The sequence below is a fragment of the Leptidea sinapis genome, chromosome 28 (genome assembly GCF_905404315.1).
Source record: "Leptidea sinapis chromosome 28, ilLepSina1.1, whole genome shotgun sequence".
In the NCBI taxonomy this organism is placed as follows: domain Eukaryota; kingdom Metazoa; phylum Arthropoda; class Insecta; order Lepidoptera; family Pieridae; genus Leptidea; species Leptidea sinapis.
In genome coordinates, this window is record NC_066292.1 from 4,442,011 (window position 1) to 4,462,679 (window position 20,669).

Here is a 20,669-nt window from a genome sequence, read left to right on the forward strand (position 1 = left end):
ACGTTGTAACAGAATCGTAGTAAAGTATAATGGTAAAGAAGTTAACTAAATAGATCGTTAATCTGAACCTTGAAAAGATTAGAAGGAATGCGTGGTTAGCGAAGTAACTTTGCTAAGCTGCGAGGATCCAAGGATTTCCGAACGTCATCTAAACATACGTGCACCAAGCGACGCACAAAAAAGCGACAACATCCGATTCTAAAAATAAGCCGTATAATTACAGCGCAGAGCTGAAAGCGCAGTGCTTTCGCTGCAGCGGTTGTACCGTTGCCCTTGACAACCGAGACCCAGATAATATCGCGTTTCACACACACATTGTCACCTCACGCACACGTCAACGCCACAGACGAATCCCTGCGCACACATAAGCAAGCTATAATATCACAGGCACACATCGCAAGTCTGCGTTCCTTTCCGAGCTTTTTAATTTTTTTGTCGAGCGTTCTTTGTGCATATCTACAAAGAGTTTCGCCTTGTGATTTAGTCGCGACGTTTTGATCGTGCCTTGATGGCGCAATGAGCGAATCATTTCTCATGCTTCACATTTTTCTGACGGTCACAATACAGACGATTTATGTCTCATTAGTAATTACTTCAATTAACCATATTTGAAGCCATGTAGAATTTACAGATTGTTAAGTACGAAGCCACGTAACTGTTTTAGTTCCATAACTACTAATAGTCGACAAAAGCTTTCTAGTCACCACTAGAAGGCTTGTGTCGACTGTACTACCTGTACTGTAGTACAAAAGTATTTTAGAGTATAATATTTAAATATTAACATGATGAAATCATCATTGTTAGAAAGTATAAGAGTCTTAAACTTTATTTAATATGGGCTAATATGTAATAACAAATAAATGAACTAATTTCCATTAAAGGGTTGAAACATTGGGGAACTTTCATTTTTTTTAGATAAAAACTTTTTAGATAAAATTTCCACTTATAGTAATTAATGAATTGAAAATTAGTGCCCTAAACATACCAATGGCGTTATGAGATAACAAAATGGAAAATTAATATAAGAAGAAGTAGGAATACGCAAGAAAAACGCACGTTGCAAGATGTACTTATAATAGCGACACAATAGTTGTATTTAAGTTTAACTTATAACTAACATTGTGATAAGCTTAATGAAAACGGACTTAAAGACTAAGATATGAGCATAGAATGCGACACACAAATAAATTATTAATGAATGACGTCATTCAGGCACTGTTGTGAGATCGGCTTAATATTCTTTGAGTAATAATGTATAACATAAGAAAATAAAGTGAAAATACGGATGTAGTATCGAATATAGAAAGCACTTTAAACTTCAGACAGTTTTTCTACTTCAGAATAATACTGGTGGATAGACTGAATTAATGAAATAAAGACAAGTCATAAATTGCGTGACTCTGTGAAAAGCACAGTTGTTAGAAAAAATATATTCTCATAACAGTAAATACTTGTTGCTAAATATACCATATTATTTTCTAAGAGTTACATTTATCACAAATTTACAATTATAAACTAACTAGCTGCCCCGACAGACGTTGTTCTGTTCATATTAAAAAAAAAACTCTTGCGGATGTAATTTCGTAAAATCCGTTCTTAGCTGACCTCTACTCGGCGAAAGGAATATTCCTACCAAATTTCAAGTCTACGCCTAATGGTTCCCAAAATATCGTGATGAGTGACTATATACGTGGAAATCTCTTATATATATATATATATAGATAACCTCAAAATCAATACAAATATTACGTCAAAAACCACAATTCTCTTTAGTTAAGACTGCAAAAAATATACTACAAATCTCTTTCTATAACGCGGCAAATTCAAACCTAAGAAATGCCCAGGCATATTTATATGAGTAGGCATTTGAATATAAATATATATTATGTAATAAAGTTGTAATAAAGTTCTTTAGGAAAACATAATATTTTCGATCTCTGCTAAGATATTTTTAGGACGAATGTCCATATCCATCCTATCCACTGAAGCGCGTAAGGAATAGATTTTTAAACAGGTTGTATTTATTTATTATTTCTCTATATCCATATTTTAACATACCAAGTTAGCATAAAGCTTTTAAGTGTGTAGCAGAGTGGTGATATTTTCTGCAGCAAAGTAATGGTATGCAAGCATTAATATGTTTCCGTATGAAGGACTAGCTAATGAAATTACTGGGCTAATGATACATAACATCTATGTTATGATATATGAATTCAAATTTCATTCAATTAATTGAAGTTATGATGAATGAAAAGATTCAATAATGAAAGGGTAATGCCAGTTTTTGACTTTCAATAAATGATCACAATTTTGAATAAATATATTTGAATAAAACACTTTTAAAAAGATTTAAACGCGTGTAATTGTAACTGATTTTTTTACATTAGATTTTGCGTAAATGTTTTATTATTTTAGTTACCTATATCTTTCCACACACGTTTTCAGGGGGACTGTGGATGAAATGAATCAAGATAGTATTTGTCATAGTTGTCATTATAAAGTTTAGTGATATTTATTGCCTCGGAGGTGGTATTTGCTGTAGACAAATGGTTTTTGGCAAAATTTACTGACAGAGCCCTCTTCTTTTTGGTATGTGTAGTTTTGGGTTTTAATTTAGAGATTAATTGGATCTCAAAGGTAAAGTCTTCTCTATTGAATTTTTTTTTATTTCAATGGCTGTTTTTTAATTACAATTCCACGCGTTTTAATTCCTTAGAAGGTGTTTTATTTAAAAGTGTAACACTCGCGGTAATCAAAGAAAATATTAAATATATTTGAACTTGAATACTTAGCAGCATTGCAATGTAATAGGGAGGATATATCACTTGCCAACATATGATCGTCTTGTTCGTCTCATTGCTTTAACCCATAACAAAATTTAGAATGATTTATAAATAAAGCTATTAAGCTGACTGATGTGTCCAAAATTATACAGATAAAAATAATATCGCAAAGACACAGTTTTAAATCTTAACTGTACAAAAATAGTTTATCCTGAAATAGTGATGCCGAAATAGAGCGTAGTAGCGTACAATTCTATTAATAGGTCGTTTACTAGCGGCTTAGATCCGTTGTACTAAATGTTTGGTAAATAAGGGCTCGTAAAATTATAAGCAATAATTATTCATCTCTTCTTCATTATAATAATGAATAGATATTTTATGAGAGCACTTCACAGTTAACGTTTAATATTCTAGGCTTAGATAATTTCAGTCTAGACAGAGCCTCTTGCGGCCAGACAACCGTTGAAAACAGACCAGGACACACTCGCGATTTGTGTGTCACTTTGTGTAACTAACTGTCAACGTCAATTTTTTTTCGACGTTTTCTCAGCTGTCACAGCCAATCTAGACGTATAAATGATCTAAGATTCTAGGTTATTTTTAATTATTTTCGGACGGTAGTAAGAAATACAGGAATAATAAGATATTTTTGGAAATCCTTACAATAAAATATAGACCTGAAATCTTGAGTTATAGCATTAATAATGTGTTATCATGGCAGGTTTGTTGCATCATTTTACATATTATATTGTAATGATTTGTAAATCTATGGAAATGTAAATCTTGATATAAAAGAGTGGCAATTAATTTCTTGCTACTTCTTCTCATTAGCTCAACCCCTTGCGAAGTAGCAGTAGATTTAATTGAAAAAATATTTTTTTGACATTCGTAAGTGTCATTTCCGTGACCAACATGAAGAAAGTGATTTTGAGTTTGAGTTTATCTATGTTGCATTGTGGTCCGCTACGCTATAGGCCGTTTTGTAACGCATTGCCACTGTCTCTGTTATCGGCAGAGTCTGAAACTTTACTTTCGTGTAATGTAGGTACCAGTATGTGTAATATAACAGTAATTGATTAATGTTAGTTAATAATATTATTCATAAAACTTAACTTAATTTTATTTGGAGGACAAACGGGGTAGATACACCAAATTAATTTCATCCCAAAGTTTGATTTTACGTGAAAAAATAGGTAACTTATTAGTATGGAAAAATTACATTTAGAAAGCGGTTAAAAAATGAATTTAATATTAGATTATTACATATTAACTTTCACTGTTACTTTGAAAAATTATCGAAAACGTTCGGTAACACGTGCTATGTTACGTAACTGAGTATGAAAACGAATGCAGTACCAATTAATATATTTTGACACAATTATAGATGACGATTCTCGCAATAGGCGTGTAGAGCAGCTGCTACGGGCGTTCAGCAGGCGTGGAGGTGGCTATCTGGCTTGTGATTGGTCAGTTTCATCGCCTGTTATCATAAGACCTAATTATAAATCACTCTATGATTTTCCTTATTCCGAACGAGGTTTAGTACCAAGAGACCTGTCTGTTTTCTACCAGCATATCGCTTGATTTTTTTATGTATGTGAATGACAAAGGAGCATTTACAGGGGTCGGTGATCACCGCGGTTTACCGACTCTTGTTTGAAAATAAACTAGTGATATTGATAAGTAAATGCTATTTTTATCATGAAAGAGTTTCCTACGGAGCGCCATGTGATATAATTCTGGCAAAAATTTATAAAAGCGTCAGTGTACCAATGTGTTTTGAGTATTCAGCGGTATTATCCGGTATACGTTAAGGTATATATTAGGCAATTATTGTTGCAGGAGAATGCGGGTAGTGATCACTAAGTAAATCAACAATTAATGTAACTCTCACGATAATTTAGAAATTATTAATTATTTTTGTTTTTTCGACATTCATCATATCCAGCGTAATCCGGCCAACTGGCCAGATCGTCGGTCCATCTTGTGGTGGGCCTACCAACACTGCGTCTTTCGAAACGTGGTCGCCATTCGAGGTCTATACTGCCCACCGACCAATCGTCCGTCGAACTATGTGCCCTGCCCATCCCCACTTCTGTTTTGCAATTAATTAGACTATGTCAGTGACTTTGGTTCTCCTACGGATATCTTCATTTCTGATTCGATCTCGCAGGGAAACTCCGAGCAAAGGTCTCTCCATTGCCCTCTGAGCGACCTTGAGCTTTCTAGTTATAGTCTTCGAAGTTGTCTCGATAATATTTAGGTAGCGAGATATACTTTACTGAAACCGCCAACCGTGTGTTAATGAGTTATTTCACGACAATCCCTGTCTATTAGTAATATTTGACTTTTTAATACTTTCATAATTCTAAAAGAAAACAAGACGTAATTTATCCATCTATAGCAACTAACAGTAATCAAATACATATTTTTCAATATTATATATAAGCGGATTAAATTTGGTTTAAGTGGCAATCTGATCTTTAACTGAATTATGTTCACAATTCCCATACGTGGCGCAAGTTCCTCTTCATGACGTTCGCTGTTTGCCAGTAAAAGTTCCATCAAATTCGGTCAAATTGTTTTTACTTACATTGCAAACAAATACTTCGATTTTATTTAATATTCATAGAAAGTAGCAATTTTGTTGAAATATAGATCTATTTCAAAATTAAATAGGAACAGTGCTCATCAGTGTGTTCTTCCGTAAGGCCCGTTAGTGCGAACGAGTGCGCACTATAATTGGTAAAACCGCTCCCTCATATAATATGCTGCGCGTGCCGCAGTCATACAATTAGTATGATTGATTTAGCTAAGCATCCAATTTCTATCTACTATTTATTTATCTATTAAGGAAACAAACAGATACATCACTATAATAAATAATTTATTTATTAGAATACAAATGATTTGAGTTTTCTTTAGTGTTAATTCCGCCAATATTTGTCTTTAAACAATTCGACATGAGTTTCACCTCTACACGAGGCATCCTCAGGACGTGTTGTCTCGCCTTGACTAGACTTGAGTCTCATGCCAGATTTTGGCGAGACAAATATTGGCGGAATTAACACTAAAGAAAACTCAAATCATTTGTATAATTATGGATTTCCGCAAAGTAACGCCTGCTTCAATAAATTTTCTATTTATTAGAATTCAATGATACAGACATGACAACAGAACGTTAATATAAACAAAAGAATATTTAGGCGAATACACAATATTATATAAAACAAGATACCGAGTAAGCGAAATAGTTCTATGTAGATGTATTTATGTTTGTATATATGTTATTATTTCACTCCACTATCGTTCTACAAATCATTATGTAAATTGGCATGTATTATCATACTCAGATCGTTTGAACACTCACAAAATTTGGACAATTATAGGGCAGAGGAGGAGGATGTGACGGAGATTTCCTGTATTTATATCTGTAAATTCCAACAATTTTTCATGTGGTGTCTTGCTATGCCAAAATTTTAAGAGTTCCCGATGAAGCGCTATACTAATTTAACACGAACGAAGTCGAGGACAGATGGTAGTAACTAAGTAGTATGTGAAAATGATAAATCATGTTAGATTAAGCTAAGTCATTGTGTATCACGACTATGAGCGAGGGAAAAGCCTGATTGACGTCATTATCTCATGTAAAGCTAAATACTGTATGAAATAAAGTCGCGGTACACTGATCGGGGTTTTACAAAGAGGACAAACGCGCAATAGACAAATCGGAAGAATATAACATAGCATAGTTGACATCATCTCATCATCAGCTTATATTTTGAAAGGTGATGCTGGTTTGCTTATTGCGAGCGTTACTGAATTGATAATTTTGGGTTTCAATTTATTAACAATCTGGGCACATTTGATGGCAGAACGGTGATAACTTTCAATAAAAATTGAAAAAATTAATATTGCGGGAGTGTTTTTAGATGACATGGCAGGAGAACGTTTTCTATACATTCAGACAGTTCAATTACAATTTTATATTTTAATTCAAAATAAAGGTTAATTGTTGTTTAATAATTGTTTTCTAATATATAAAATTCTCATGTCGCGGTGTTTGTAGTTAAACTCCTTCAAAACGGCTTGACTGATTTTCATGAAATTTTGAGTGACTATTGAGTAGGTCTGAGAATCGGACAACATCTATTTTTCATCCCCCTAAATGTTAAGGGTGGTCCACACGAAATTTATTTTTTTATTTTTTCGACTTTTTTTTTTTAATTTGTTTGATTATGAGTCAGCATTAAAAAATACATACAACTTCAAATTTTCACCCATCTACGATCAACAGTTACTTTTGTATCGCGATTTTAATATCGGCAATGCAACGTCTGCTGGGTCAGCTAGTCTTTATATATAAATCTAGTATCCTGATGTTTGTTTCCAGTGAACTCCTAAACTAATGAACTATTTTAATAGGGATTACTTCATAGAGTCCAACTTGAGAGATATAATAGTTTTTATTTCGATTTGGGACCCATAATTATTTTTATTGTTGCACGGTTTGACAGTTCTGCTGTGAAACAATTTCATTAAAACAACAGGGAGCATATTTTACGTCATAACTCTTGATGTTATGAAAAGCTATTGACAATTTTATAAAAAAAAAAAACAGTATTTTATTTATTATGTACAGAATAACGTCTGTCGGGTTAGCTAGTATATCGTAATAATGTCAAAACTGTAATTTGATCATTATAAAAAGAATACTAACTGTGTGTTCTACAGACAAAAACGAAACCAAAAAAAGTACTTTACAGAATTTTTGTTCGTTGAAAGACCGAGAAAAATATTAACTACTTTACAGATTCCAATTTCGCATGAATATTAATATGGGGTATATATTATAGAATAGATACAGGTATAGTATCTTTTCTGATTTTTCCGCGATAGTATTAATCAAAGTCAAAATATTTTATTGACATAAAATCAAAAGACTGCTCGTCAACGTCTATCACAAAAAATTCAATTCAGACATACACATATTAATTACACAAATGTTTAAACATATTTTCAAAACAATGCAAACCAGTGAAACAACACAAGCCTGAACCATATAATCCATAAAAAACAACTATAATACTATTTAATTCCATATTGTAATATCGTTTACGTAATCCTCAATACTGTAATAAGCCTTCGACATAAGTCTGCGTTTTATAAAAGATTTAAATTTATTTATTGATAATTCAGATACACTTTTTGGTAATTTATTGTAAAATTTAATACTATCGCATGCAAAAGAATTCTTTATTTTACAGAGCCTAGTAGGGGGCACTAATCATAAAAATTTTTAGTCTTCGTTATAACTACACTACACTACGGTTGTTAAGTTATAAGTATGTTAATTTGTATGAGCCTACTAACTTATCGCTTCATTGATTTTCGCGCCATTCAAAACATTTAATGCGCATGCGTAAGAATTACCACGTAAACTTCTTAAAGTGTTCCCAATAATATCTATTTTACTTATCCTTAATAATTTAGTCATACATGTTGCACATTATATTATGAATATATGTAAATTTGAATACAATCTACAGACGAGACTAAATGTGCTCCTTAACATTGTGAAAGTAATAATTCTATCAGGAAACAAATATTATTAGATAAAATAATTATTAAAAGCCTGAGGCGGTTTCTGCTTTCATTTGAAAATCTGACCTTGCTTTCTATGCGAATGAACGAAACGTTTTTTCATCAAAGTAATTGGTCAATCCTTAGATCATTTATTCGCCTAAATAGACTGTGACAGCTGTTGCAACGTCGAAAACGTCTATTTTGAGCAATGCATGCACACTGACACAAAGCGACATATAAATCGCGAGTGTAAGACGTAGCTTGTCATGCACACTAAAGTAATAAGCCTGGCCCGTTTTCATCGGTTGTCTAACAGCTCTATCTAGACGTATAAATTATCTAAGGGTCATCCTAAAAATGCCTATTTTTTTGTATAGATGGCAGCATGTGTTGCGTTTTTTTTAAGCACTAACAATATTTCTTTATTTTCAGATTGGTGTAACCCGTACGGATAACACGAATCTTCCGTCGGCAAACCTCAAACGAAGCATCAAGATATAAACCAAACCAAACAACCATCAAGCGACGAACCAAAGCCTCCAGTCATATCCTTCGTTTCAAAAAACTAATATAAGCACTATTTTTTTATCCTTTTAAAATTAATGCAAATAGTATACGCTAACTCCCAAACAGTACAAATTAATTTAAGTCTGATACAATTGGTATTTACAATAATCAAACGCCTTGAAGAAAATTTTATGAGAATCTATCAACGACCAGTATTTAAACGTTCCAAAATAAATCGTTAAACGAATGCACAAAATATTTTATCGATAGTTGATAAATTTGTATTGAAAAAATTCCTCGAAGCATTTTCTAAAGTCAGCCAAAGATTTTATAAGCCCGTAGATATTAAGACTTTATATAAGTTAACTGCTTCTCTTTAAGAACTTTTATAATTTATTTCATTGTGAGAAAACGAAGATATTGTGATTAGTGTAGTGTTAACCAGTGTGCCGTATAAACGTAACTTAAGTGCTATCTATTAGTTATAAGATAGGGGACGTAACGAATCAAGTCTTAGAGTACAAATAATCAAGTTCCAGTGTAGTTTCGAGTGTTCAGTATAACGTACATAGACTTAGTAGAGCTTATTTTTGTAAGATATTGAAGAAGCCGAGATGAGGTTACGTCGAGGTAATACGTCATGAGCGAAGCGCTCAGGAGTGAGGCGGGCGCCGACAGCGCGCACCTTCCGCCCTTCTCGACCTTCGGCGACATGGCGGAGAACGAGCAGCGGATCCTCGCAGCCGACACACGGCTGTTGGACCCCGCCTGGGAGTACTACGAGCGGACCGGTGACACGGTCTCCGTAATCTCCAGCCAGCCCCAGTACAGGCCGTGGGAGTCCATGCCTCTCACAGTCAACTCCAAGGACGCGATACTCCGCGCCGGCTTCTCGACGCCGCTGGAGTATCAATCGGTCACGCTTCAGCCCATTCCGAACAAGCTACCGTCCTTCCAGAGCCAGTTCCAAACATTCCCAGAGACAACTGTCATTCCCGAAACAGGGCTGCCGAGTGTAACTCCTGTGCCCGTTACTTCGAGCCCTACACCAAGCGCGAGCCCTAGTCACTTAACACAGCTCACGCAACTAACTCCCTCGTCACCGGCGCACTTAACCACGCTGTCGCAAGTCGCGCCTTTATCTACCACGCTGACAACACTGTCTCCAGTAAACGCCACAACATTTCACACCCTCACCGCAGTTAACGCACGGAGCTATCCAATAGTCCCTGCCCCAATTCAAGCTAGAGAACTCACGACAGCTGGCCAAACGTACATTGACGACAGACATATACAGTTGTATCAACCAAATATAGCGACAATAAACGCATTTCCTACGCAAAATGGAATTTTGCACCAAAATGGAACGCTACTCCATCAAAATGGCAGTTTAATACAAAATATTCAAAATCCAACCGTAGTTCATGTGCTTAAAAATGAACCGTTCGACGTCAAAGCGTTGCAGGAGAAATACACACCGAACGGCTTGCATCACAATAATTTTCAAAATCCAATGTTGATAGACAACAGTTATGATAAGAAATCCAATGGATTTGGAAGTGCCTCATCACCTACGCGGTCGGATTTTCGGAAGAAAGAGCGACGGAAAATGCGTGCGAACAGTTCAGAATCAGACGGATCTAATATGGAAGTGGGGTCAGAAAACAGTGGTCAAGTAGCCGCTGTCTCTTCCACTGCCGGATTCAAGTCACCAATGCATGGGATCCCGCAAATGGCAACTGGACCAATGGAATTGGACGATATTTCTAGTGAAAAACAGGTGAGCTTATTATTATCATTATAATTTTAAACAAAATCATAACCTTTTAAGGTTCTTTTGTAAATTAACTCGTTCCTGTTATTGTAGTACAAACTAATTGCTCAGTTTATTTCATGCATTAATAATTTCAAATCCCAATGTTTACATTGATTCTGCCAGATCACTCTTTGATCTTATATACGCAGTTTAACGAACTTATGGGCATGAATCATTGAAAACAAATATAGACAATATAGATCAAGTTCAAACATCCAGACAATAAAAAACGACAAAGTTATCTTACCGAGAACTGCCGAATAGCGTAAACAAGACGCTGGGGAATTGCGAAAAGCTGACTGAATATTTGACGGTAGATATGAGAATTCTCTGAATTCTATTCAACTACGCCGAACGAAATATCCTACGGAACTTGAGAAGAGAAACTTTGCCAGTAATTTCACCTTTTATTTATTCGCGGAGCAGTTTTTATTCTTAGTCTCGAGTTCGAAACGGCCAAACTCTGTGTCTTCGCGGCTATAAATTTAATAGTTAGCCGATTCGCTTGCTCCTCCAATAAATTAACTTCTTCTCTCGTTTAAAACACAAATTAAAGTCAGGCAATTTACGCTTGTCCTGCTTAGAAAATTTTATGAGCTCCATTCAAATTTAACAGCGAATGCAATTAGGCGGCCGTTTTGAGGAGCTCGACACTTATAAGAGCTTGGGTTTTAATTTAACAGTCACAAGATTGTTGCTTGGCGTTTTATATTTTGTTTTAAATCGTAGAACGTGTGAAAGATCTCTTACTTAACTGAGTTATTAGGTGTATGTGCTGTTTGACCTTATTCCTGCCACCGAACTCCACCATCAGAACACCATCTGTGTTTCGGTTTGGAGGGCCCCGTAGCTAGTGAAATTACTGGGCTGTCTGAGAGTGACGATCGCAATTGTAGTGCTGCTCAGAGTTTTTGGGTCTTTCAAGAATCTTAAGCGACACTGCATTGTAATGGGCAGAGCGTATCAATTACCATCAGCTGAACATCCTGCTCGACTCGTCCCTTATAAAAAAAATGTATATGCCTCAAACTTAAATATAAAAGAAAATATAGGAATAAAATTTCATCCACGTACAACCAAACTATGAATTGAAATTCTTGCATTGTGTTTTGAGGACGATACGTCTAAGCTTTTACACCAGCTTAAAGCTTGCAACACCAGAGGGGTGTTATGAGAGAGTACGGACAGTGGTGATCACTTAACACCAGGTGACTCGAAAGGTCGTATGTGCTCCTAATACATAAAAATTACAACATACTTTAGTAACTTTAAAAAAATGTTTCGCTATTATGAATAAACCTCTGAGTTTTGGGTAGTATTGAAATATTTTAAAAAGTGATGACCCTCGCCTCCTAGACTAGGATGTTTGTGAGCTAACAACATATCTAGCAACACTAGGAAAGGTCCAGACTTGATCAACATTCTTTCAATAAATGTCAACGTTTTCTAGTCTAACAGGCAACACCTTTGCTAGCAGCTGCTATATATAATGCGACTAATTATAGCGTTTATGTATGAATTCCATTTGGCCATAGAATTGCAGCTTAAGTTATTTCATGGTGTTGTTATTCATTTAATTTGAAAAAATGACAAATTTAGGTTCTTGTAAATGTGTAACGAAAAATATGTGATTTTAATTAATTTTTTGTCTATCTACCTATCTGCTACAACTCACAACGAAAAAAGTAGAATCTTAATCAATAAAATTGTTGCCTGAGCATTTTAAACCTATTTTCTTAATACGATCTTATAAGGTTTGTTTTTGCTTAGTTCTCCCAGCTCATTAAACGAATGACTCAAACAGGGGAAATCCATCGGTAAACTTTCCTAGAAACAACGTACGAAATAGGGATGTCGGAAGTGTACGAAAATTATTTTTACAGATTTATTATCTTTGTGAATGTTGTTGCGAAAACTTAGATTAGTTTTACGCGAAACGATTAAATTGATAGATTCTTTTATTTCTTTTTCGTATTCGCAAATATTCTAATTATCTATTTGGCTGCTAGAAAAATATTAATTTTGTTCTTTCCAGCAGTTTTTATACTGTATTTACTACTACTACATTAACTACCCCTTTCACTATGGATGCTAACTTCCTTGTTTAATTTATCTGAATCTAACTCAATCACTTAATAACCTGGTCTATCATGCCGCCATTTTGGCGTGGAATAATAAATTCGTACTAATATTTTAGTTCAAAATCATCAAACTCAAGCTTATCAGCTGTTTCACAGTTGGCTAAAAACGATACTTGCCGTCAGCTGGCACTACAATCGGTCGATCTTGATAAGAGAATGGTAGCATCATGAATAAAATTGCACATTATTATGTCTCGTGCCTGTTAACCAGCTGGCGTGTTTATGCCTTCATTCCGGCTTTCTACATTTTAATCCAATTAAATCGATACGTTCCTAAAGTTTAACATGATTGGAATATTTAAACAAATTAAATAATTCATCAATACTTTATGCATTGCAACTAATTCAATATTATTATTTTAAATAATATTGTGTTAAATAGAATACTCCTAACTTTACTAATCTTAAACTAAATCAACAAAACAAAACTTATTCATTGTAAATAACCAAGAGTTTTATTTATAAATTAAACAAGACCAAATTAAAATATGTATTTCTAAAAGAGGCTTTCCTTGAGATTTTAGCCAGCTCTTTAGAATACCAAATAAAAACAACAACAAAAAACTGATTGGTAAAATTTAATTTGAATTTTGTAAAGTTTTTAGTTATTAATTAAAATTTGTAGTTTATGATAAAAAGGGATTTATCATAAACTACAAATTTATGACTTTTGAACTACATTTCAACATGAATGACATGAAACACACTGACATTTATGAATCTGATACGAATTGTTTGAGAGTGCTTGAAATAAATTAACTAATAAAGCACGGCGGATGTTTGACCCAGACCAGACGTCAATGAGGATAATACACCAAATTGTCTGATGGCAAACACTCTGTCACAGAGTATGCAGAGTGGCTTGGTGCCGACAATTCAACTACAGCGTGTCTGTAACGATCGTAGTTGGACGAACACCGCATTGCCACTGTCTTTACTAACTCTTCCTTCCTTTCTCTATGAATAACAACCATATCTTGTATATTTTCATTGATATTTTTAGCCAAATTAAAAAAAAAATGTAGTTGTCTAACTATTTCTATGCCTGCTGTTCTATGATTACGAGGGCGTTGATCGATCCTTATGGCATCGGCCGTTTGTTTTTCATTAAAAACTCCCATTTGCGTTTCAGAAATACATGTGTTATTTGAATTTTATTTTTCTTGACTTTATAAGACGTTTTACAGAGCTTAAATACAAATAAAATAGCTGTAAATATCACACACTTAAGTATTTTACGTTTTACGACGATAGTTTAGATACGCCTTTAGATAAGTCCATTATAAGAATTCACTTAACTATTGGAAAACTAAATGTGCGTAATTAAAATGTAAGTTTGGAAAATAATAAAAAAAAATTTTGGTTATTTTGGATGAAATAAAACATTTTAAAAATAGTTGCAGATGCCTTTGATACAATAGATGCATTCGAATATTTCAATACCACTTTTGATAACTTTGAATAACGAAATAAACTGAGCAGTTATTGAGTACAAGTATAGTAACAACAAAAACAGGTTTGAAAATAAACAAATTAATGTAATTTTAGTACTTCCCGTCACAGACTAAAAAGAAGAGGAAACGTTGTGGTGAATGTATCGGCTGCCAACGCAAAGACAACTGCGGCGACTGCGCCCCCTGTCGCAACGACAAGTCGCACCAAATCTGCAAGCAACGGAGGTGCGAGAAGTTGACCGAGAAAAAGGTGAGCAGAGATTTCCTCTTGATTTCATTTCATGATGATATTTTGTGTATGTATCTAATACATTGTACAACGGCGCCTATTTCTGCCGTGAAGCAGTAATGTGTAAACATTACTGTGTTTCGGTCTGAAGGGTGCCGTAGCTAGTGAAATTACTGGGCAAATGAGACTTAACATCTTACGCCTCAAGGTGACGAGCACAATTGTAGTATATAATAGCATATAGAATTTTTGGGTTTTTCAAAAAACCTGAGCGGCACTGCATATCAATTACCATCAGCTGAACGTCCTGCTCGTCTCGTCCCTTTTTTTAATAAAAAAAAATATATAATTCCTACACCCATTGCATAGGGACAAAAAGACTTTAAAGTTTGCTTTTTCCTCTTCTTAATTTTTGTTTATTTCTTTTTGAAAATATTCCAGGAACTAAAACAAATGCATGAATAAAAAATTTCTTAAAATAAAACCACTAAGGTAGCTCTTCACACAACGGTTTTACCTACAGCAGATATAGGAATAAGGTTTTATGTTCCTATTTTCACCGTTTGAAAAGAAATGTATCGGTGGAACAGAACGGAGAAATTATGGACCATGGAAATCACATCTCATCTGATGACCCGTATATTATATATGTATATTCAAATTTCTACGAGAACGCAATTGCAAATGCGACACATATCTTTTGCTTAAGTGAATAAAACAGTTTTCATTATCATTTTAATCGCGTATTCCATTTCATACAACAAACCTTGAATGTTTAATTCATTGCCAGAAATACTAGTTTACGATACACACAAGTCCTTATCAATTTAAATACACATTCGTTGTTCCTGAATTTGAAAATCGCTGAAAAAACTTTGAATCAATTTGTGGATGACGCAAACACTTGTATGACTTGTTTACGAGGCGTCATTTGCATTAATTTATTCGTCTGCATAGATTGTCGCCATCTTGTCGACCGTTGCGGGCTTTGTAAAATGGCCGCGGAAGCAATGTATCAACGTTTAAACGTAAAGTAAACTCAGTATCGTGCTTGTGAATACAATACTTTAGACAAAAGATTGTGATATTGGTGGTACTTATCAATGCAAAAAGATTTGGTTTAAATGCGTTTATATTTTACGCAAAAATTTAGAGCGGACTCTACGGTGTTTTAGACCTAGTATTACTTAATGAAAGACATACATATGTAGTTTGATATTGAGGTATCGAGATTTAACAAAGAGCAGTATTACTGAAAGGATTTAATAAATTTTAGTTATCCTTTCAACAGTTTTCCTATTTTTATGAAACAGGACGGTATGTATATCAGGCTACCTGAACTGAAAAAAATTCATGTAACCATAATCAATGACGTAAGCAATGACTGACGTAGTCTTGGTAGCTTATAAACTTTACGTAGAGCCATTAGGTACTTACCCTATAGTGCCTATTGCTCCCACTGACCTGTATAAATACCACTGGACAGGCTGTTCCATATGTTTGACAGCAATTTTTTTGTGCCTGTTTGAAGCGCTACTGGCGAGCGTCCACAGAACTAATTTTCACGTTTAATACAAACGGCTACGAAGGAACGATCATTACTCTGAAGTATTTTTACATTTTGAATTAATTTCGTTCGTTTACCGTGTTATTTATACCTTAAGAATCAACGTAATAAAGTACACAATTTTTTTTTGTTAATATTTTCTCACTATCTTTGTTGTCCACTACGTTGTCATCACTAGTGTTAGTACCGCAGACTCTCGCTATATGGCCATCAGCGCCAAAATGGCGAATATCAAACAGGCACAAAAGCACTTTGACAGCCGCCAGTCCAGAGGTATACAGTAGAGATCAGTGATTGCTCTACATAAAAAGTATGACATTTATTATATTTCACAAGATTTTTATTTATATTGGTGAAACACAAAAACAATGATTGTCAAAACTTAAGAATCTATATGTGTCAAAATGTGGCACAATGTCAGTTATCAGAATATAATGTACAAAGAATAATGATTAAACACTTTCAAAAAGTAAGTTGGTCTTAAAAAGGCTTCTACAAGTAGCGAAGTGAGACCTGCTTGACTTAATTTACGATTATAAGTTAAGGGCGGCGAAGTAACTTAGCAAATTAGTTTTAAAACAGCCATCGTCATAAAGCTTAAGTCTAAAGGGGAAATCCTTTTGTTATTTAAAACCTACGAACTGTTTCAAATTAATACGTTGTCACAGAATAACGTATTAATTTAAAAGACGCTTAAAAATTCTTACAGATATGTACTTATCTGCCTAAGAAATACAGATAATAGATACAGTGATAAAAAGTTTTCATAAACTAGTTTGAGAAAATTAATTTGCTATGACTGTAACAACGCGTCGAGGAATAGGTACTAGATTATTTCGTAATATACAATATTGCGTTTTTGTGTTTTTTTAAAATAGAAAACTTCCTTAGGAACTTTGGGATGGGGAAAACTGTTATACTCGCATGCACGGCGCACCAAAGAGATAAAGAATACGTATGTGGGGGGAACAAAATTAATATTGAACATTCAATTTATATGTATTTATAAAGTAATTTGTACTATATAGAAAATAATGCTGGTAAATTTCTCTTTTGATGCTTACTTTAATTTTAATTAACATTCTTTACTTTCTATATCTTCTATAATATATTTCATATCTATATTTTAAATAACAGGCCCTGTTATTCTTATAGTTCCCCGTATTCTTGTTTGTCCACATAAAAATCTTACAATTTTCATTTAACAAAGCAGTAAAATATGTATGAAAACATAACCAACATGGATAAATTTTACAATTGTTATCAAATATACTATATTAACTAGCTAGGTATCAATTATATGTATCCTAATCCCTTGTTTAAATAAATCATTTGGATATCGTACCACTTTTTCATTGGGAAATGAAACAAACTACATATTACAATATATTTCACTTTGTCATAACTTCTGAAGTTTTATTATGGGCTCAGGGCTAAAATCCCAAATCCTGCTGAACGTAATTACCACCACATCCAGAAATCAATGTTTAAAACCACTTAAGTATACCTACAAAACAACCAAAGAATTAATTATGTTTTTAGCGTAGCAAGAAATTTAGTACATTCAGAAAAATAATCAATATTAGTAAATTATTCTTCAACATCTCAGCCCATTCTTCCTTCCAAAAAAATATCGGAAGTTCATCAACTTTTTCTCGAACTAGAACCTAATTATTTATATTACGGTTCATATGTCGTCCACATTATCTTGGGCGCGCACGAGTCGCAATGTGCCCGACAGCTGTGCCGCGGCCGAGCTGCTTCTCCAATCATAGCGCGCCCTCGCCGAAGCCAACACCTCTATACTCTATCTGATTATATCCATTGTAGTTAAAGGTGTTTTTTGTTATCAGCAGATGGTTTCTTGATTTAATACGCCCTATAACTTCAGTCCTTTGACTATCTTTATTGATTTTAAGTGTTATTGAAAGACTTTTAAATGTTGTCCTAAAAATATAAACTTTGGTTTCAGTAAGTCTTAATTCAAGAAATATTCACAAGATTTTTCCGAAATTGTTACTTGAAATACTCAACTAAAGTATAGTATATGTTGTATTTTTATTACCCATCAATTATTTATCTATATGATCTGATATTTATTATATAATATGATGATGATGTATAAATTAGTTTTGTTCTTTGTTCTAACAACTACCTACTCTACTCTTTGTCCTAATTACCACAGACTACACAAGATTCACAAGGCCATTGACTACAACAAGCATGATAATTACAATTTCATTTCCATGATATTTATTAACGGAAAGGAGCCTCCATGCGTATTCATGAATCATGACAAATAACAAATGGCAATCCATAACAACAGCTCTGTAAGACTTCTGAGTGCCTGGCTGACAAGAATAAAATATTATTTTATTAATATTCAGTAGGTACTACATTAAGACTATACTTTACGCTCGTTCAAATTTCAGTATGATAAGCGATAAAATATTAATTTTGTATTTCTAAAACATTCATTTTATATTGTTTGATTTTTTCATTAATTCGTCAACAGACATTTTGTATTTTATATCCAATGTTATATTGTCACAATAAGTTATAGCTCAAACTGTATTAAAAGTCTGCTTAAGTTATCGCCAGTTATATATTTTGATATGAAAATCTTTGCCCCGAATAGTTGTGCCAAAAGCATTATTTATGTTTTCCCCACAAACAATACACTGCAATAAACGTTAACCAAACTTTATTGTAAATCTCTGTTTTATTACATACTTTAATAGCTTATTGCTTCGTAGATTATTCGTACATCGGTGTTTTTTTCATACAAATTAATTATAACAAATGTAGTCGCGACGGCTTCAAATTAAAATGGATTTATGACAATCTGTAATTTTATTTCGTTACTAAATTGCTTTTCTCTATTGTTGCTACAGATATTTACGATAATAACGTTGTTAGAACAATAACGCGATGATTTACAGCTATTTATTTGATATTATCGTTCACAAGAAAATACAAAAGGTGATTTAGTCGGTCGGCCTGAATTTACTGTTACGTGCGTATTTTTGGAAGTACTTTTCTTGTATTTCTATGTAAGCTTGATTGCAAATTTTATCATATTATTAATAGTGACATATTATTGCCGTTATCGTTATCTAACAAAGAGCCTAATAAAACAAAAGTAACATATTATTTTAATGTTTTCACCAGCTTTTCTAAAATATGAATTAATGAATGAATAAGCAAACAATGTAAAGATTAGTACAATATATATATTCTAAGTATTAATCTTCTAAGCTAAGTAATATTCTAATTTAACTAATATTATTAATCTACATCGTTCGCTTGTCTTCCGACGTAGGCCTCCTCCAGAATTCTCCATTGTGATCTGTGCAGAGCAGATCGTCTCCACGTTGGTCCAGTCATTTTTTTTAAATCATCTTTCCATCTATTGGGTTGTCTTCCTTGATTCCTTTTCCCTTGTCGTGGATACCAATCTATAATATTTTTGTCCATTTTTCTATATTGTTTCTCAAGGTGTGTCCTCTGCCCATCGCCATTTTGATTGTTTTATAGTGTGGTCTATCCTTTCTAATTTCGTTTTCATCTTGATTTGTGTTAGTCTTACCATGTCTTTCCTTTTGATCTTTAACTTGCTTCTTTCGATGCTTTGTTGAAACACTTTCAATTTTTGCATATTTTTCTCTGTTAAGGACCATGTTTGACATCTATATGTCATGCAAGGTTTAATGCAAATATTGAAAACTTTGCTCTTAACTTTCTAAATATAATTCTGAAAGTCTATGTTACGAAATAAAATGTTTGGAAGGATTTTGCAGATTAGTTTCACTATAAAATATTTTACTATAAGATAACTTATACGTTCAGATAGACTGTGAACACGTCGAAAACAATAGCGTCGAACTGTTGGCCTCTAACAGCAGAAGGGTCTGTCTAGACGTATATATTATAATAGTAGTAGATTATGGGTACCACAACGGCGCCTATTTCTGCCGTGAAGCAGTTATGTGTAAACATTACCGTGTTGCGGTCTGAAGGGCGCCGTAGCTAGTGAAATTATGGGGCAATTGAGACTTAACATCTTATGTCTCAAAGTGACGAGCGCAATTGTAGTGCCATTCAGAATTTTTGCGTTTTTCAAGAATCCTGAGCGGCACTGCATTGTAATAGGTAGGGCGTATCAATTACAATCAGCTGAACGTCGTGCTCGTCTCGTCCCTCTATTTTCATAAAAAAAGTATATTATATAATGTGCGATATATGCAGTTTGAAACAAACGGAAAAATCATAGTTTCACTTCTGTGAACTTGCGTTGGAGTTTACTATTCAAAGTTGTTTCAAGATTTTCAAGAAGCTTTTTCACAAGTGTGACTACATAAAGCGTTTATAGTTGCTATACATGTATTCATTAAATTTCTCGATTGTTATTCCATAAAAGTATAAATTCAAAATACCCTCATAAAAGGTCAGTCGCCTAAGAACTGGGGTAGCTTCACGTTATTTACAAAAGATAAACCGACGGCCTTGCCATGCGACAATTTTTGCGGTAAATCTGCAAAAAATCAAGTTCGATTTTTGAGCAGGGGGAGCCTTGCCACGTGGGT

General features: G+C 33.9%; 1 protein-coding gene across 1 annotated transcript in view; it reads left to right on the forward strand.

The window, feature by feature from the left end:
• The window catches only part of LOC126973095 (DNA N6-methyl adenine demethylase), a 138,745-nt gene that overhangs the window by 11,470 nt on the left and 106,606 nt on the right, over positions 1-20,669 (forward strand). The window contains exons 2-3 of the mRNA XM_050820228.1: positions 8,802-10,656; positions 14,382-14,537. Of these exons, the coding sequence (XP_050676185.1) occupies positions 9,517-10,656; positions 14,382-14,537 (1,296 nt within the window). The 5' untranslated portion in view covers positions 8,802-9,516. The remainder of the gene's footprint in view (positions 1-8,801; positions 10,657-14,381; positions 14,538-20,669) is intronic.